We start from the raw sequence: 20,375 nt of genomic DNA, 5'->3' as shown, positions 1-20,375 counted from the left end.
TCAATACATTAGTAACAATCTTGGAGTCTTGTTTTCCAATGTTCATTTTATTTTGAGCACCTCAGAATTTTGCACTAAGTGTTTCAGGTATTTTCATTACATGAAATCTACCGTGTGTCAGAGATGATTTAATCAATTTAAGTGTTGAGCTGCTAGAGAACTTGTAAATTTACAGTAAGTCAGAAATACTAAGGAAAACAGTTCTTTGGTGTTTAGTTTTATATCGAGGTCCTCAGGTTGGAATAAAGTGGTATAGAAAGCAAAAGCGAAAGAACAAAAAGTAAAAGCCCATAGAAAGATTTCATCCCATCAGCTCTTAGATGGAGTCTCACTTACTACTCAATTTTTATAAATCATAAGGTGAGGCTAATGGAGGCTGTTGAAGATACCTGTTCAGGATCCTAAGATCTTGTTAAGGCTTAAGTGACAGATCCCGGGCTGAAAGCCATGTGTAACTTCTGACTCCCAATCTCAGGCTCTTGTCTTGTCTTGTCTTGTCTTTTCTTTTCTTTTCTTTTCTTTTCTTTTCTTTTCTTTTCTTTTCTTTTCTTAACCAAATCAGTGTCTCTCCTGACTTTAGATTTCAGATCAACTAACTGACTAACTAACTAACTATTAAATAAATAACTACACACATAAATAGAGAGAAAAAACTGGACCAGCATAAAGCAATCAAACATTTAGTTGGTAAATGAGGCCATGAATGAATAGACATTTTGCTCCCTCCTCCTCAAAAAAGGTGACCATGCATTCTCACAATTCTCTTCTAAAAGAAAGTGATTTTAATACCAGTAGAGGAGAAAAGAGAACGACTCAGTACAAAAGCCCAGTTTCTAATTGGTCTAAATTTATCTTTTGGAAAAACTGACTACTAAGCCCCTAATTTTCTCATTTTGTCTGCTGGCAGGTGATTTGGCCTCGGGAAGGGAGAGGCTCAACAGATTGAAATATTACAGACCAAGTTGTGGGAAGAAGAATGAGGGTTGACCAGGGGGGGTTTACATTTCTCTTCCCAAAGCAATTGTTTGCTAAAAAAAAAAAAAAAAAAAGAAAGCCATTCTGCCTTCATTAGCAAACATTGTAGAATTTACAGTTTAAAAGTCTTTTCTTTTTTCTTGTTTTTCCCCTTAGTTCCCAGGTAAAAAAATTTAGAGAAAGTGTTCCTTTTTATTTGCACTGTGCAGCAATCCATCAATCACCCACCGTGTGTTGTAAAGAGTAGCAAAACTTATTTGCTAAACAAATAATTACTTTAGGGAAAGGAAATTGATTTAGGCACAACTCCTAACTTTGCTAATGGTCCTCCGAGTTTGGAAGCAAGCCTTGACAAGTGACCCAGTGCTCCCAGGGTTGGACTTCAAATGCAGAGGACGGTTACAGTGCATGCAAATCTGGTGTCGGTGGCAGTCTTTCTAGCCCACCACGATGGAGGCACTTGAAAAGTAAAATGCAGTTCAGGAGATGATCAAACCCAACTGAGGGGCATTCTGCAATAAAACTGGTCTGGACTCAGCCATTTCCTGTGAGGAGAGGGTATGAGGTGTACCTGGGCACAGGTGACTTCCATGACAGTGGGGAGTTGGGTAAGTTGGTTCTGAGTCCCTTCCATCCAGGTGAAAAAAGCTGTAGGGCCTGCAACACCATTGGGCAACAGCACCCCCAGGGGGTTCTGTCTGTGCCTTGGGCAGAGCCATGCCCTTTGGTCACTGGGAAGGCCTCAGGGGTTTAGAACAACCCGCAGTGAGCCCTTCTGGCCAGCAAACACCTACTCTCCTAGCCTCAGTCATCTCTGCAGAGCATTTGTTTTTAAAAAATGATTACTCTATATTGTATTATCCTATTTGTATACACTAGTATTGTATTTGTGTTAAGTTTCTTGTATTTGATGCTTGTAGTGTGGCTATAATAAGGAAGGCCATAGTTCTTAGGAAATACATACTAATGACTTAGGGGTAAAAAGGCCGTGATGTCAGCCACTTACTTTCAAATGGTTCAATAACACTACTACTTACTATTATGATTGTTGTAATTGTTTTTGTATCTAGAGAATCACAGAGCATTAAAACAAATGCAGCCAAATGATAACAACGGCTAACCTAGATGAAGGGAATACAGGAGTTCATTGTACCTTTCTTGCGTCCTTTTTTCTAGGTTCACATCTCTTTAAATACATGGATCACATGTGGAGATATAAAATAGCACCACAAGAGCCTCTTCCTCTACTCTAACCCCCCAGGGAGGCAGTTGGAAACTGCACCTTTGGTTTCAAAAGCACTTTAGAGCAAGGAATCTATTTATTTCGCATGAGTTTGACCTGGGCTATGCATATGGAGATAACTTTCAAAAATGTCCAAACGGCCAATTCTTTTTTTTTTTTTTTGGAAATTTATTGTCAAATTGGTTTCCATACAACACCCAGTGCTCATCCCAAAAGGTGCCCTCCTCAATACCCATCACCCACCCCCCCCTCCCTCCCACCCCCATCAACCCTCAGTTTGTTCTCAGTTTTTAACAGTCTCTTATGCTTTGGCTCTCTCCCACTCTAACCTCTTTTTTTTTTTTCCTTCCCCTCCCCCATGGGTTTCTGTTAAGTTTCTCAGGATCCACATAAGAGTGAAAACATATGGTATCTGTCTTTCTCTGTATGGCTTATTTCACTTAGCATCCCACTCTCCAGTTCCATCCATGTTGCTACAAAGGGCCATATTTCATTCTTTCTCATTGCCATGTAGTACTCCATTGTGTATATAAACCACAATTTCTTTATCCATTCATCAGTTGATGGACATTTAGGCTCTTTCCATAATTTGGCTATTGTTGAGAGGGCTGCTATAAACATTGGGGTACAATTGCCCCTATGCATCAGTACTCCTGTATCCCTTGGATAAATTCCTAGCAGTGCTACTGCTGGGTCATAGGGTAGGTCTATTTTTAATTTTTTGAGGAACCTCCACACTGTTTTCCAGAGCGGCTGCACCAGTTTGCATTCTCACCAACAGTGCAAGAGGGTTCTCAAACGGCCAATTCTAAACACTCATTTTGGCTAGCTATCCACTCTGTGCACTCAGATATGACACAGAAAAATGCTGATTTGCATACACAGGGAGTGACTCTGGAAACAGGTGGAGATACGGAGGAGAAAAAAAAAGAACCTGCTATTTACAGTGAGTGTTTAAAATTTCCCATGCCTTCTCCTTAAGTAATAATAAACTGCCATTTACATTACTCCTTTTATGAAGGATGCTATATGCCTTATAAATATCTCAATAAACCTCACAATACACCTTTGAGGTGAAAAGGTATCAGTGCTATTCTGCAGTAAAGAAAGTGAGACACAGTGAGGTTAATTGTTTAGACTGGTCCTGAGAATAAGTCACAGATGCCAGGAATTGGAAGGGACCTTAAAGGCCAAACCCCTACTTGATGCACGAATCCCCTCTACACAGCTGTTGCTGCACCTCTCTATTTGAAAAATTCCCCACCTCACACTGAAGCCCAGTTCATTTCTGGACAGCTTTAGTTATATTCAATAAGTATTAGTTCAAAAGAAAAGTACCTATGTTTTCTTGAGTCTTAATTTAATTCCCTGTTGATTAAACCACATCAGTGGGGTTGATGCCATAAAAATGAGTGTAATAAACCATTGGGACCCAAAGATAAGATCGTACATTTTAAATGTTAATTTCCTCTTCATTTGTACTTAGAAACATAGAAAATGGCATTTCAAAAACTTGTTGGTGTATTAATATACCCAAATCTAATAGGATTCTTAAGGGGATCTATGTACCCTCCAGAGGAAAGGAAAAATCAGAATTGAGAAATGGAAATGGGTAAGTGAGTGAATTACTTGGGGGAAATATAGCACTTTTAAGTGCAGATCTTCATACATACGATTTTTCAAATGTGTATCCAAAAAAAAAAAAAAAAGCTAGAGACTTCCCAAAAGAAAAATTGTGTCCCTTGATCAAAGGACCTCAAAGAAGAATCTGGTCAAAATATTTGAGATGAACTGTGTTGCAGTTAGCTCAACCAGAGTATTTTAGTCTTGAATTCTTGCTGATATCAATGGTAGCTAAAAATAATATACCTTCATGCAATATCTAAAGATTGGCTTCCAAACAGAATTCTGAAAATTTGAATAGGGTTCTGGGCAGAGGACCGGAGTGGGTGGATAGGAAGGGTAGAAAAGAGTGAGGACAGAGGGGAAAAAAAAAGAGCTATAATTTTTTATCTTGTTGGTACTGAGTGCCAAGGATTTCTATCCCCCAGCTATTTCAGGTGGAATTGTGGGAAGGCATGTAGCAGAAGTGTTCTGGCTGGCACAAATGGTCATAATAACACAGTGGGGGTAAGTTGTGATTGCTGAAGGGAAAAGATTTACTTATTCTTTTATTTGGCACTGATCGCATACTGAATATCTTTCATTTTGGCTTCGTCACTTATGGCAAAATGTTAACTTTCTTCAAGTCCAAATTTCAGGCCTCTGTCAAGGTTCTTGGTTCTGGACAGTATATTCTTTTTGTTTTCTATGGGAAGATGAAAGGAAATGTAATAAATGCAGTAAATAACAAGTCACTGTTTAAATACAGCCATTCGAGCTGTTATCTCACTTGGAGTGGTTGAGCATATTAAACGAGTTAATCATACAAAATATTTAAAAGAGTGTGTGCCACATAATCAGACCTCAAGAATTTAGTTATTGTGATATTTGCGGTTCTCATTTGCTTTGTGTTTTTTCCTTGAATTTATTACTTCTTTCAATCACTGACATTTTTATGTGTGTCCACCTTATTTCAAATTAATCCTCATTATAAAGCTTTGAGACGTTGTTTCCAATGATAGTTAATAGCTCTTAATTTTAGGCCGCGTTTTAGAAATCTCATGGCTCTGATGTGTTAAGAAAAATGATATAAGGCAACCATGGATGAAAAAAAAAACCCCAACTTTTGATGGCGATGTGTTGTGAACTCAGGGCTAGAGGCATCTGGCTGGAACTCATTTCCTTGAGGGCCTTATCTAGCCCTATCCATACGCGGACTCTCAAATTTGTACCCCCAGCTCACACTACATTTCTGAATTCCAGATGTATATATTAGCTGCCTGTTCATCACCTTCACTTGAATGTAGCAGACATTACAAATTCAAACTTCACATGCTCATGACTGAAAAAACGCCTGATAGCATCCTTTTTCCTCCAAAGTAGTTCCATCTATAACCTTCCCCATCTTAGGTGATGTTAACTCCTTCCATTGGATCTGGCTAAAAAGGTTAGAGTCACCCTTGACTCCTCTATTTTTCTTCACTCCTTCAGGTCATTATGCTAGCTCAACATTCAAAATATTTCTACAAACTGGCAATTTCTTACTCTTCTATTAACTTATCTTCCTCAATTGCCTTCAGTTCTCTAGAGGCTATTTTTACCCTTGCCTCCCTCTATCGTATTATCAATACAAGAGCCAGAATGATCTTTTTATGATGTAAATCTGATGTTACTCCTCTGCTGAAAACTCTCCAATGGTTTTCCCATTTCATGAAGCGCAGAAGCTCTTCCTGTGGTCTATAAAATCCTCCATGATCCATAAGGTGCTCTTCTCTGACCTAGTTTCCCACTATCCCTCCCCTCTCACGCTGGTCCCACCACACCGGCCTCCTTCTTTGTTATAAACAAACGTTTGTTGGAAGACACCATACTCATTCATTTACATGTGTCATCTATGGCTGTTTTCTTGCTACCTTGCAGAGTGAAATAGTCACGACCCTATGACGCACAAAGCTTAAGCTAGATGCTATCTGGCCATCAGAGACAAAAAGTTTGCCGGCCCCTTTTCTGCAAAATAGTTGTGGCTACATTTCACTGAGATTGGCCTTGAAAAAGCAGAAACTGCTGAATATCCTCCACACTGCATTTGGTGCTCAGCTTCTCAGCTCTTTTTGATGCGTGTGAGGGACAGAAACCAGGCTTCCACCAGGGGTCTAATGAAGCAGAGGGGATGACCAATGAGCAGCAATTTCTCACTGCCTAGGGTCACCTCTGAATGTGGGAATCAGAGAGAACTAGGTGACTGATGGGAGGAATATCCAGGCAACAGAGAGAGAGAGAGATGAAGCGAAACACAACTTCACTCCCTCAACAGTTCTCTAGGGTCTTTCTACATTTTCACTTCCAGAGGACAGAATTCTGCCTTCTAGTATTTAGTGAATTGAATTTTGTCCTTAGAGACAAGCACAGTGCTCCCCTTGACTTCAATGGGAGTCATGGGCCATTTGGTCCCCCAGACATCTGTGCTGGCTTCAGGCTATTTAACAAACTCCTAAACAAATCCCAATAAAGTGTTCTTTAATGGGTACTTAATTCTGGTGTGAGGGCGGGTGCTGGGCACACCTAAGTCCTTTCTTTTCCTTCAGGTTTACTAAGTTTTCTCCTTTTTATGTCTTGATAATTACTGCAACCAAAACCCTGAGTCAAGCAGTATTAAACCCACTCAAAGGCAAAAGATGTCTGCTTTTATTGATCTCAGTTGACCTGTTTACTCTCTGGATTCCAATTTAATAGCTCAATTGATTTTTCATTTACATTTTTAATTTCTTTGTGGGTAAAATCATATTAACATGAGTCATTTCTAACTTAATGGGCAACATACAAATTCATTTGGGATTTTCAACTTTGGCAAGTATTTATTGAACAATTGGGCTCAGGTGAACTTAATAAGGATGAAAACCAGATTTCAGTTTCTTGTAAAAAAATGATAGAAAGGATTGAGTTTCCTCCTGTGCAAAATGCCCATCACTTCTGGGTGCTTACCTAAAACCAGAAGGTTGGTTAGAACATCAATTTCTGTGTTATCCTTTTACAAATTAGGTTTTGTCTAAATATAATTTGAAATCTATAATATTATGCTCATGCCTTTAGTTGAGCTCTTAAATCCAAAAGTTTTAATGTCATTCATCAATTTGTGTTCCTTCTAGATGGCTCTGCTTTGCTGGAGATGGTAGAAATCGTGAGAAAAATTTGTACTATTGAGTGTATTACATAATGAGAAGTAGTATGACTTTATTAGCTCATGCGATTATCTATTTACAAAGGTAAGCAACACGAAAGATCAGACTATACTTACATTTATAATTGAAGGGGAGCAGAATTTGCCAGGCAAAATGTGTCCCATTGGCATGGGGATTTTTTTTAAGACGTTTATTTTTAAGAAACAGCAGGCGCAGATGAAGCTCTGAAATCTGAGTAGATGTTGCCCTTTTGTAAGAGATGGTTACATGTATAAAAGAAACCTTTTTGTAAGGGAGATACTCCCTTACTGTACCAGAAAGAGAGGGGTGACTCAATCTCTAGAAATTCTTCTCAACAGAGAAGGCAGGGACTTAAACATGCATTATAATCTTGCCCTTGTTCACTGTGCTTTTTTTGATAATCTCCCATACCTGATTCCCCACCCCCAACATCTTTCATCTTTGGCAAAAGGTGGTTTTTAAGGTGATAGCTTAGGCCATTTCAGTAAGTTAACTTTGTTTTCTTGGGTCTCTCCCATGCTTATAGGTGGTATACATCTTATTAAACTTTGCTTTTCTCCTGTTAATATGTCTCATGTCAATTTCATTGCTTGACCAGTCAAAGATCCTCGAAGGGAAGAAATGGAAACTTTCCCACCCCTACACATTATAATGTTCTATCTCAAGGTTTTTAAAATCTGCTTTTGGAATTTTTTTGATAGTACGTTTCTTTCTTCCCAGCAAGCAGGTGAAGCTTTAAGAATATGACTGCCTGTGGCTTATACTTCCCTGTAGGACTGTTTCGAATATAATATTTGTAAGTTATATATCCAATAACCTACCTTCACTTCTTTCTAAAATGAGATGAGGTATAAGAAAATATCTAAATGCATATTTCCAACCATAAGAGTCACTTTTATCTGGTAACTTAAAATGCAACCAGAGTTTAGTGCAAAATAGAGGAGGCTTACTATCATCCTCTGATAAGTAGTAAGTGCCAGTGCTTGGTGAAAAGGACAGTGAAAAATGAAATACTATTAAAAACTTGGTAAGTGCTTTGCGTTATTAATTTTCACTAATAATTTTCTTAACCTTATTACCAAATGTGTAGATCAAGAAAGGAGCTAATTTTAAACCTTGGAGGAAAAAATATGCAGAAAATAAACAGCATTATGCCTTGTACGTGTAATACCTAAATAGTCCTATAGGCCATAATTGTGTTAGGTGGAAGATTATAAAAATAAATAAGATAAACTTCCAATGTTTAGGAATTCCTATTCTCCTACATGTGCAAACAGGTAATTGAAACATGTAACATAATGCTTATATTTATGAAGTGCTATTGAACCCTCTGGTGGCCCCAGTGGGCTTTAAGGAAGAAGTGATATTTGAATGAGAGCATGTGGAATGAGGGACTTCACTGTCTTTGGGGTAGAGGGAGGATCACCCGTAGTAAGGGGCCAGCTTCAGAAAAGGAGAGTCAGACATATTATGTCTCCTCAGGGGAGAGAAACAAAAGCAAAAATAAACTATGGGGCCTATCCCAAAATAAAAACTTTTTGCACAGCAAAGGAAACCACTACCCAAACAAAAAGGCAACCTACTGAATGGGTGAGGACATTTGTAAAGGCAATCTCTTATAAGGGGTCAATACCAAAATATATAAAGAACTTATACAACTCAACACCAAAAAAAAAAAAAAAAGTAATCCAATAATAATAATTAAAAAAAGAGGGCACAGGACCTAGACAGTTTTACAATGAAGACAACCAGATGGCCAACAGATACATGAAAAGATGCTCAACATCACTCATCATCAGGGGAATTCAAGTCCAAACCTCAATGAGACATTACCTTAAACCAGTTAGAATTGCTAGTATCAAAAACATAAACAAATAATAAATGCTGGTGAGAATGAGGAAAAGAAGGAACCCTCATACACTGTTGGTGGGAATATAAATGGTGCAGCCACCATGGAAAACAGTATGAAGTTTCCTCAGAAAATTAAAAATAGAAATGTATGAGCTAACAATTCCACTCCTGAGTATTTACACAAAGCAGATGAAAATGATAATTCAAACAATATATGTACTCTTCTGTTTATCACAGCCTTATTTAAAATAGCTAAGATATGGAAACACCCCAAGTATTTATTAATAGATGAATGGGATAAAGATGATGTGTATGTGTATATATAATGGAATATTACACAACCATAAAAAGAACAGGATTTGTGACAACACAGATGGACCTAGAGGGTATTATGCTAAGTGAAATAAGTCAGACAGAACATAAAAATACCATATGATTTCACTCATATGTGGAATCTAAAAAACAAAACAAATGAACAAATGAGCAAACCAAAAAAACAGACAGATCCATAAATACAGAGAACAATCTGCTGGCTGCCAGAGGGGAGGTGAGTGAGTAGGGAGATGGGCACAATGGGTGAAGGGTACTGGGAGGTACAGACTTGTCACAGGAGTAAGTCACAGGAATAAAAACACGGCATAAGGACTATAGTCAATGGCACTGTAGTAGTGTTGTATGGTGACAGATGGTACCTACTTGTGGTACCTACTTGTGGCTCACCTACTTGTGGTGAGCACAGCATAAGGTATAAACCTGTCGAATCACTATGTTGCACACCTGAAACCAATGTAACACTGTGTGTCAACTATACTTCAATAAAAAAAGAAAAAAAAGATTCAGATGAAGTTGGGGGTAAGGAATGATGGACTCTTCATCCTAGCTGATGTGAGGTACAGGGAGTGCAGGGAAGACGGTGCTGGGGTTAATGGAGATGAAAGGGACGAGATGGTGAACATCTTTAAACTAGAAAGACTTGACAAAGGAGAGTCACCAGCAGAATTTAACTGAATAAAAGGGATCCTCAGTCCCTTTGAAATGTGACAAGAAGACAGAGGGGAAAGGTGCCGGCCAAAGAAACTTGAAATGAAGGCAGATCAGAGGACGTGTCTAGTGAGATGGGGGCTCCAAGCATCACATTTCTGTTCTGATCCTAAAATAAACAGGTGGAACATTGCAAGCTTTATTAAGGGTTTGTTACTGGGGGTTCTCAGTCCCTTTCCCATGAAATGGGCAACTGTACTGAGTTAGCCTCTAACTGGATTCCTCGTTAACCTCCTTTAGAAACGTTTCTAACATGTAACACGTACACAGTTACTTACAAGTTGAAAGCATACTTCGTAGTAATTTTCCAACTTTCTCTGCATTATTTAAGGAAGGGAGTCATGGTCACGGTCTTAAGAGAGTTGGGAGAAATGAAATCACATCTTTAATATCAATAAGGTGATATTTCTTTTAAAACATCCCCTTAAATATGATGATGGAAGGATCATCAGAAAGGATCCACAGGAATTAGACATGGAGACGTATGGCATTCTCAAATTAGAATACTCCATTCACCTCATAAAAAAGAGCATTTTCACGTACTCCACCTGATGAGTTAATGCCTCTAGAACACTCCGACTCCCTTTGTTCAGACCAGACATGGCCAGGTGAGGTTCCTGTGTGAGTCCCCTACCTGTGCTGTCTTCATACACCACTGTCACTGTTTTCCAGTTGTAGTAGAGGACCAGATCCAGGACCGCCCTGCTGATAGCTGCATAATCTGGGTACAGGTTGATGTAAAACAAGTCTTTGTTGTCCACCGATGGGTGTTTCCAGCGGGTCTGTATGTGTGGAACTTCGAGAGCATTGCAAATTGACTGCACAGCGCTGACAGAGGAACTGTGGGAAGGGCCAAAGAGAGCAGCCACACCAAGAGCCAGCTGGTCGCAGGCTAGTGGCCACAGATGAGGAGGGGTTGAGAGGGAGGGCAGGGAAGGGGGGAGAGAAAGAGAGGGCTGTGAATTCCATCTTTCCTTCCATGATCCCTCTTTTTATTTTCATTACTGGAAATTCTCCACTCTCCATCTGTATGTTGAGAAATTATGCTTCATCCAACTTCCAATATCCCCGAGATGCTAAAATATTGAGATATTTGAATGTGGAACTGATTAGCAACACATCACAGGGCCAACTCTGTGCAATCAAAAATAAGTGGCTGTTCTCACACCATTACTTCTAAATCCCTTGCCTGGCATGGCGTAACCCACGGGGGCTCAGAGCTGCTCTACAAGCTACTGGCCAAGGCAATGTCATGTGAATGAAGTATTGTCCTATGGCAGGGTGACAAGGAGGATATTAATGTGGTCAGAGAATTCAGAAGATTCTCCGGGTGGCTGCAAAAGCACTTCAGTTGCCATCTTCCCAAAACTCAGAAAGGGATTCCAGGCTATTGAAAAACTGCTAAGGAATAGTAAGTGATATTGATACCTACTTAATTATAGAATATTAACATAACATAGCTTAAAGGGATCTCAGAAGCCACGTGGTCCAACCCACTAATACCATAGACCATGAAGTGAGTCAGGGCCACCAGGTTAGCGCGGAACTCTACCAGAGGCCAGGAGCCAAGCTCAAGGACAGGCCTCTCCCTGTTTCAGCATCAGCCTAACGAAATCGAGTCAGTATAAAATTTAATCTATAACATTTATTTGGTTTTCTCTTTATAAGATTTTATATACTCATTGAGAGAATTTAGAGTATTTTAAAGCATAAGGGAGAAAAAAAAAGACCCTATAATTCCATCATCTTGGAATAATACCTCTTCATATTTTGGCATTCCAACTTATAAAAAATTGAATCTCTGCAGACATAGGTTGATACGTTGCTTTCTTTAACACTGAATTTAACACTAAAAACACACCCTTTCCCCCAAGTCATTACAGAGTCTTCGAAAGTATATTTTTTTGTGCCTGTAGAATAGCCGATTCCATGGCTATGTCATCATTTATTTTACTGTTCTGATGATATTGAACCTTTAAGCTGATCCTAACGTTTGTTAATATAACTAATATTATAGTATTTAGTTGTTATATTTTTCTCTGAAGTTTACATTACTTTTTTAGAGTAGATTCTCAGCTATAATTAAATTACTAGATACATATTAGGCAAATTCCCTTCCAGAAAGATTTGGACCAGTTATCCTCTACAACCATGCAAAATAGGGTCTACTCTCTTCATGCCGATATAAATTTATGCTGGCATTGTATAGAAGTTTATAGTATCTCATTATTTTAATGCTAATTTTAAAAAGTTTGGAACTCCCAAGAGATAATAATTAAATATTTGAATTAATTAATAACAAAATTTTTAAATGAAACTGTGTTAATTTTTATAGTAATGTTGTTCTACAAATAAAAATAAGTAGAAAAATTATATGGCTTTGTCAAAATGATCTGACTGGATCTAGAGAGAAAAAAATAATAAAATTTTGAAAACCATATTTCAAATATCTACGGTACTGCAAATGTTTACAGTCATTCACAAGGAAAAACTTTCTCATGTTGTGCTCTTTGGCACTGAATTACTACATGAGATATGAAGACATATAATTTTCTGCATTAAGTGCTGTAAGTGTAAATTGCCATTGTCTACGGAAGCTCATTTCCTGGATATGTTTTCATTGGTAACAAAATGAGAGCATGAGAATGTGTGAACTGTTGTTTTGTCTAACATGGGCGATGGATTGAGATGCCTGCTAATATTTAGCTCTGGGATGCTAATATGACTTGACAGAAAATCAATTTTTTGAATTCTGTTTGCCAGCAAATTACCAGTTTTAAGAAGCTTTGGGGGTGTTTAATTTACAAGTATGACAGGTACTTGAGACCACAGAAAAGCTTTCAGTTTTATGTGGGTTGAAGTATCATTGTTAAATGTGTTTGCCTGTCTAAGGTATTTGCTCAGCAATGTTTGTGTGTGCATGTGTGATAGAGAGCCAAGACAGAGACAAAGAGACACAGACAGAGATAAAGACAAAGATCAAAAGACAAAGACAGACAGAGAGAGGCAGAGGAGGAGAGAGATCAAACCCATAGAAATAATTTATGTGAAGATGACTTTGAAGAGCTGTATAAATAGAATTTTATTATTTGTTCATAGGTAACGCTGACCTATGTAGTATCTGCAATTCCATCCATCTTTAAAAAGAAAATGTTCTTATACTAAGGTCATGCCATTGATCAGAAGAAGAATCATTATACTGTTTGCTTTTCATCTGTGCTGCTAGGAAAACACTTTACCTTTTGTTTGTAAAGAGCACTAGGAATCCTGCAGAAGAGTGTGTAAGGTGCACACATCTCATGATGCTGAGTTAATTCTATGTGGAACAACCAATATTAGTTCCTTGGAAATCGGCACAACCATGGTGTTCATTGCATTCCATTTATTTGTGTGTTTTTAACTGGCAAAACATTCCTCTATGAGGGAAAAAGCCTCTTCTCCTATGGGGGTTGCTGAGTGGCCTTGGTGTCCACAATAACACCTGCATGGAGTCTCAACAGCTCCCTGGTTAGAGGCCAAGTTGCAAGTGTATTGAATGTGACTGTACTTTGGAGTAGTCTCAGGAGTGTTTGGGGGACATCTAAACAAGCCCCACAATCCCAACGGCTCTTTCCAGGACAGAAACCTTGCAGCCTACGTATAAAGTAGATTACTTTTTAGGACCTTGTCTTCTTGGAAGAAAAAGAGAATCAGGAAAAAAAATGCAGAGATTGTCTCCTAGGTTTAATTTTTATATTTTTATGACTTTGTGAAAAGGACTTTTTAAAAAAAAAAGTTGAGAAAATCCTAGGTAAACCCAGTAGTTTACAACCTGTTAAAATTCAGGGTGTGAGTTATGTGCGTTGTGGACATTTCCACATGCTCGGTGGATATGACCTTCCACGAAGTTTTATTTGACTGTGCTGTACAATTTCATGGTGGTATCTCAGCCTCAGGAAGGAAAAACAGATCAAGCTTGACATTTCCCATTCACAGCTGAACCAGTTAATCATAGAGTGGAGGGCATTGAAGGGTGAGCTAATCGGAATGGCCCAGAAAACAGAGCTAGGCAACATCCATTAGGATCCTTTAGATTGTACTGGACAGTGACATCAAGGACCGAGATTTCCTGCAACCCATTTACACAAAGATGTCCACTCTGACAAAGGACAGGTAGCAAAAACGGTGACTTGTGGAGCAGACACATCACCCAAAAAAGCTTCGAAAAATGGGAAAATAAAATAGTTACCTCTCCGTGAGGCTTCAAAACTATCAAAAAGATTAATTCTCTGGATGTCATAGGTTAACGTGGTGTTAGGCATCAGGGTTCGATTTCTGTTAATGCTGGTGACTGCGAACTTGAATGCTAATTCTTCAACATTAACAGGTTCGTTTTCCACAGTTTCAAAAATCCCTCCTGCAGAAGCAAAAGAGATGCATGAGAAGCATTAGTCACATCATTCCTGTGTATTTTTTAAGAAGAATATTAATGATTCAGACAAAAGGCCCTCCAAAATAAATGTGGTAATGGTCAGAACAGATCCCAAAACCAGTGTTAAAAGTTTATCAGCATGTGTCACATGCACAGAAATAGGTCTTCATATGAATGCCTCGGTTTTCAAATCCAAAGTTGGACTATATATTACCTCTCAGATGGCCAACATATTCCAAATATTTAATACCACGTCAAGCATAACTGACAACATGGTGGAGAGTGATTTTCCACAGTTTGGACATGAATCACACCGTGGTTGACCTAAACATAATTTGAGCTGTATCTGGTAAGGACCATCCCTCTTCAGAATGAAGCTCTTTTGATTCAAAAGCAGACCTTTTAGACTCTAGATAGATCATTCAGAGAGTTGAGTGGGGTCAAAACGAGACATACATACACTTAAAATTTTCAAAGTAAAAGCACTTCTTCTTTTCTTATCACTCAAAATTCTGAGGTCATATTCTAGCACTTTCCAAAGTGCACAGGCAGATTAAAAGAACTGTTGTTTGTTTTGTTTTGAGAAACTGTTTGGTCTGGCCCCAAAGCAAGCCTACATCCCATCTCTAGAGAAATATGCTTCTCCCCTAACAGAGAATATGCACCAAATCTCTGATATCTCAAACATGAGGATCTCCTCACAGGAGGCAATATGAAATATCAGTGCTTAAAGCCTTGTGGGAGAACTCATCTCTGACTTTGCTTGACATGGTGATATTAGTAGATGTAATTGGAGTATTTTAAACTGTACATTCTTAATTTTTTTAATAGACACAAGACACACAGTAGAGTCTCTCTTAACTGACCTCTACTTAACTTATTCCTTGATTGACCAATACTCCTAATTTCCCTTGAATAAAGCATTAACTGGATTCCATGGAATGCTGAATACTTATAACTAGGTCTAACCATTGAGGGACCTCTTACTGAGGGTAAGTTGTAGGTTTTTTCCAAACTTGGTTATGCCAGATTGATTTGCAAACACTTCAAGTTCTCTCTACACTCAAAAGAAAGAAGAAAGAAAGAAAGAAAGAAAGAAAGAAAGAAAGAAAGAAAGAAAGAGAAGGAAGGAAGGGAGGGGAGGGAGGGAGGAAGGAAGGAAGGAAGGAAGGAAGGAAGGAAAAAAAAATATGGGAAAGAAAGAAGATAAGGAAAAGGAAAGGAAGAAAAGAAAAAAAAGAAAAGAAAAGGCAAAGGAAAAGAAAAGGAAAGGAAAAGAAAGAAAAATCTAAAGTTGAAAATCTCAAATAACCATCACAAGCAACTGTATGATTTACGTGTATCCTTATAAAAAGAACTCTAGTTGGCAAACTGTAATTTAAAAAAATTACTCTGATTTTATTTCGGAAAAACTGTAAACAAATACACATCTATAATATTTATTATTATAAATACTATAAATTATTATAACTTATTAATTATAAATTAATTATTATTTTGCAATTTCCTGCTCACTTGATTTTCCGTATTAAATAACAAACTACAATGTCAGGTTGCAAAAGCTGAGAAGGTTCATACGAAATTACTTTGGCTTCCTTTGACAATATCCCTGGGTTTTAGACTGATGATATGAGATACTCTTGTAGAGATCATTTCCCTGTTCTCTGAGAAACCAAAGTTGAGCACTGTGTGACCATGGTATGAGATCATGTTAACCTTTACCTACAGATTCTTACTGGACACTTATTCTGAAGTCAATGTTAGGAAAACTTTTGCTCTTAAGTGACCTTATCTATGTATTTATTTTTCTTTTCTCAGACAATGGTGAGACAGGTGGGCAAGCTTTTAGTTCTCTCAGACTGCTAAGTGGATTCTCCATAGTGCAATGGTAAGCTCGGATAATAGAAGAAGACAGATAGGAAGCTGACCCACCATCAGAATGACCCAGACTTAAGTTCAGAAACTGTGCGGTGTTAGGGCTTCCACAGTAATTATTAGCATTTTTTTTTAATTTGTCTATCTCTTCAAGCACATGGTGAAAGAGAAAATGCGTCTTATACAGAATCACCATTCTTATGGAGATGAAAGTAACTTAAAATGTTCAGCCTATAACTATTTGGGAGCAAGATCAGTCATTGGCTCAAATGTAAGCATCACTTATTTGCATAAGCAGGCTGGTAGGAGGGACTACATACCAGAATGGGAATCAGAAATTCTGAATTTTGGACCTTGGTCCACCCACTTCTTTTTTGAGAAAGAATCTTAAATATTGGGAAGAAAGTTACCATGAAATAGCTCCTTGGTAATATTTCATTTAAGCCTTATAACATTCCATATATGAGGTAGCATTTCTGTTTTTATATATGAAAAAGTGAACTGAGAGATCACACACTTTGCCTAGCTTATTCAAGTTCTCTAAGCCTTTTCTGTGACAAACTCAGGTGTTGGATTCTCCAATCTATGCACACATAGGGCAATGTAATAGAGAATATATATATTCTCTATATAGAACTATATATAATTGATTTATATACATTATAATACGTAGTGTTATACATATGTATTCTTACTTTGTCAATTTATTTCTGATGTCCTTCATCTCCAAGTGGGGTTTAATAATGCTTCTTTTCTTACCTTAGAGGATTTCTCTGTGTACGGAATGTTATAATGCATGGATGGTACCCTGAAAACTCAATCATTCCCCAGAAATAAGTTAGTATTATTACATGTGGATAAAGAGGAATTAGAAATTGTTGTAAAACTGCCTAATCACCTCAAAATTGTTCCTTTGGTATATAGTTGTCTTTTACATAAAGCTGAATGTCCTTGAGTTTAAGATAATGACAAGTGTTTTTATTATGTGCTTATGTGGTGAGTAGGTGAACTCTGTTTTGTCATTTTGGGGGCAATTCTCTTTCATTCTGGCACCAAACAAGCATTACAAATGTCATTAGCTCCACATCCCACCACACTCTCCTTTTTCCCTTAGGAAGGGCTGCTGCTGAATACCAAAACCCTGCAGTGAAGTGAGGCATATAGAGGGCTGAGGAAGTACCAGGAAAGTGCAATCTGATAGAGACAGGACAGTCATTGATGGGCACTATTCCAGTTCCTCCTAAGGAAGCAGACTTTTAAGCATTCACCATTTCCTCATAGTTTCAGATTTGACAAAACTGAACCTCAGAGTCTTTGATAGAGGGACACACACCAAGGGACTCATGCATGATTTAAAAAAAATAGTGTTTATTTATTTTTCGAGAGAGTTATTGACAGAATGTGAGCAGAGGAAGAGCAGAGAGAGAGAGGAAGACACAGAATTTGAAGCAGGCTCCAGGCTCTGAGCTGTCAGCACAGAGCCTGATGCAGGGCTCAAACCCACAAACCGTGAGATCATGACCTGAGCCGAAGTCGGACGCTCAACCGACTGAGCCACCCAGGTGCCCCATGGTTATTTTTTTAATTTGTGGGTGTGGGGTTGTCAATGAGATATTTCAAGTCTTTGGGGCTCTGTATGTAGTCAGTTTCTGGCCTCGGTCATCTGTACGCTTGGATCTCCTGGTTTCAACAGGAGGAACTCCTACCTGGGTCTTTCCTCTGTTCCTCTTCCTTCTCTGTTCTTCCCCTCCCTTTGGCCCTCCCCCTTGCCCTTTTCTGTCAAGGTCAGTCTCTCTCTCTCTCTCTCTCTCTCTCTCTCTCTCTCTCTCTTTCTCTCAGTTTCTCTGTTTCACCCATCCATGTGAAGACAGAAGAGAAGGCAGCTGTCTACAAGCCAGGAAACATGCCCTCAAAGACACCAGCTCTGTTGATGTCTTGACTTACACTTCCCAGACTCCAGAACTATGAGAAATAAGTTTTTGTTGTTTAAGCCACCAAGTCTGTGATATTGTCATGGCAACCCAAGCTAAGATATACATCTTCATTTTTTACCCCAAGGGCTTTGAAATCGAAACTGGACAATTATAGTGGAAATCACATCTGTGCATGTAAAATTATCTTCCAATAGGGTTCTAAATTTGGTACAGTGGTTTAAGGTAAGCAGAGAAAAACTCACTTGAAATCTCAATACGGATTTAGGCAGCAGAGTTCCATCACCACAGGTGTGTTTCTGCCTCTGTTGGGTAGATTCCTGCATCAACAAGTCCAGGCTAAGACAGGTGGTTTTGTTTTGTGACCAAATGGACACAGATGGAAACCAGAGATAACTACATCCTGCACAGATAACAGGTTGCCTTTAAGAAGGCCAAGTAAGAGCTTGTGGTTTGTGCCACATAATTCTGTCTAGACTTCCAAGAGAATTGGTTTTAATCACAAACTCACTGATTGTTGGGTCAAAAAACATGATCATTTTAGGCAAGAGGCAGTACTTAGTCAAGGCTAAGACTGACTGCTGTCCTGTTTGCAATGATACCTAAGGTAAACAATGGTTTCCACATTTTTCCTAGCCCCTATCCCATTTGTGCAGAATCATAATGTTATGGGATGGAGTCCAGAAATTGTCTGTATTTGAAAAAGACCCAGCTTGGCTCTAGGTCCCATTGCTTGCTTGCTTGATTGATTGATTGATTTTTTTAGGTTCCAGGGATACTTAATAATCTGCTTCCTAATGTTCCTTCAAATCACCACCTTCATCCAAAGACCCTTCCCTCTAACTCTATGCCTACAACGTTGTAATTCAGTTAATGAGCATTTATTTGGTACTACTCTGGAGTGTGTATGTTTTTTTCCAGGTGAGAGCTGTGTTTAGCCCTGACAAAAAAACTGGGTGGTCACTAGCTTTCCACAAAGCAGGGAGTTAACACAGTTAAAGTCAGTGTGGATATAACATGGTAGAAAAGGAGGCCCCTTTTACAGGCATCTTAAAGAAAAGCAGTTCTACCCTTGTCTATTGTTTCCACACCTGCTCCCTCTAAGTAGAGCCTGTGCTGGATGATGAATGGGCAGTATGAGAGTTGCCCCGTCTTCCCAAAAGGAATTTAAGAAAAGCAAAGCTACATTGTGCTAGGGAATTCATCTTGCTTGATGATGAAAAGAAAAGAAAAGAAAAAACCCCATTGAAATAATAACATTGAATCTCATTCCCATAAAAGGAATATATTGTTCTGACTTGACTTACCCTGTAATGGTGAATGTATTCCAATAATACATGTACAGTAATACCATTCAGAAATGTAATAAAATTACATCCTCACATATATTTAAGTTCTTTTTTTTGACTTCAGCTGATTGTATATGCCATGTCTATGACTCTACTGAAGAACTCATTTTTTTCATTTACTGATTCATTCACTATTTAATTATTTATTTATAAAATGCTTAGCTTCCTATGAGTCAGACACTGTACTTGGCACTGGGGATACAGCAGTAAAAAAAAAAAAAAAAAAAGAAAAGAAATCTGACTTTTGGAGCTTACATGCCAGAAGGGGAGCTGATCATGAATGGGAAGAAAGGCATTGACATGTTAGGGTAGGAGGCCAGGAAAGATCTCACAAAGAGGACAACTTCTAAGTAAGAACCTAAGACATTGAAAGAAGAGCATTCCAGTCAGAGGGAACAAAATATTCTAAGGTAGGAGCTGCCTGGTGTTAATTTTGAGGAGCAGTGAGGATGAAAGACGGTGAGCTGGATCGGGTCTGGACTGATAGAAGATGAGCAGAGGGCAGCGACAGGGGTGGATTAGAGCCAGTCATAAAGGGTTTATGGGCCGTAGTAGGACCTGGATTTTATTCTGAGTGAGATGGGAAGCTACTGGAGAATTTTGAGTAGACAAATGACATATTTCAAGAGGATCTTCCTATGTGCCGTTGTGATTTATAATAAGACATATATGTTGGTCTTCATCCCCCTTTTTGGTGCAGAGCTCCTAAAACCATTGGAATTTCCTAAGTGATAAGAGCAATGAAGTTGTCTTTTGTCATGCTGATAATGTGATTTGAGGGCTCCACCTAAGAATGGGGGCTGATTGCCCAGAGAACCAACCCTATGATTAGAGGGTTGGGACTTTTAGTTCCACCCCCTGACCTCCAGGGAGGGGAGAGGACCTAGAGGTGGAACC

At 38.6% G+C, this 20,375-nt stretch overlaps 1 protein-coding gene across 6 annotated transcripts in view; it reads right to left on the bottom strand.

Annotated features, from left to right (window-relative positions):
* The window catches only part of GRIK1 (glutamate ionotropic receptor kainate type subunit 1), a 368,711-nt gene that overhangs the window by 126,242 nt on the left and 222,094 nt on the right, over positions 1 to 20,375 (bottom strand). For all 6 annotated transcript variants that reach the window (XM_027041741.2, XM_027041743.2, XM_027041742.2 and 3 more), the window contains exons 2-3: positions 14,141 to 14,308; positions 10,547 to 10,804 (exon numbers count right to left, since the gene is read on the bottom strand). In XM_027041741.2, the coding sequence (XP_026897542.1) occupies positions 10,547 to 10,804; positions 14,141 to 14,308 (426 nt within the window). The remainder of the gene's footprint in view (positions 1 to 10,546; positions 10,805 to 14,140; positions 14,309 to 20,375) is intronic.

Source organism: Acinonyx jubatus, chromosome C2 (genome assembly GCF_027475565.1).
Source record: "Acinonyx jubatus isolate Ajub_Pintada_27869175 chromosome C2, VMU_Ajub_asm_v1.0, whole genome shotgun sequence".
In the NCBI taxonomy this organism is placed as follows: Eukaryota; Metazoa; Chordata; class Mammalia; order Carnivora; family Felidae; genus Acinonyx; species Acinonyx jubatus.
The sequence above is the reverse complement of the archived record's forward strand: the minus strand, read 5'-3'. Positions and strand labels throughout refer to the sequence as shown.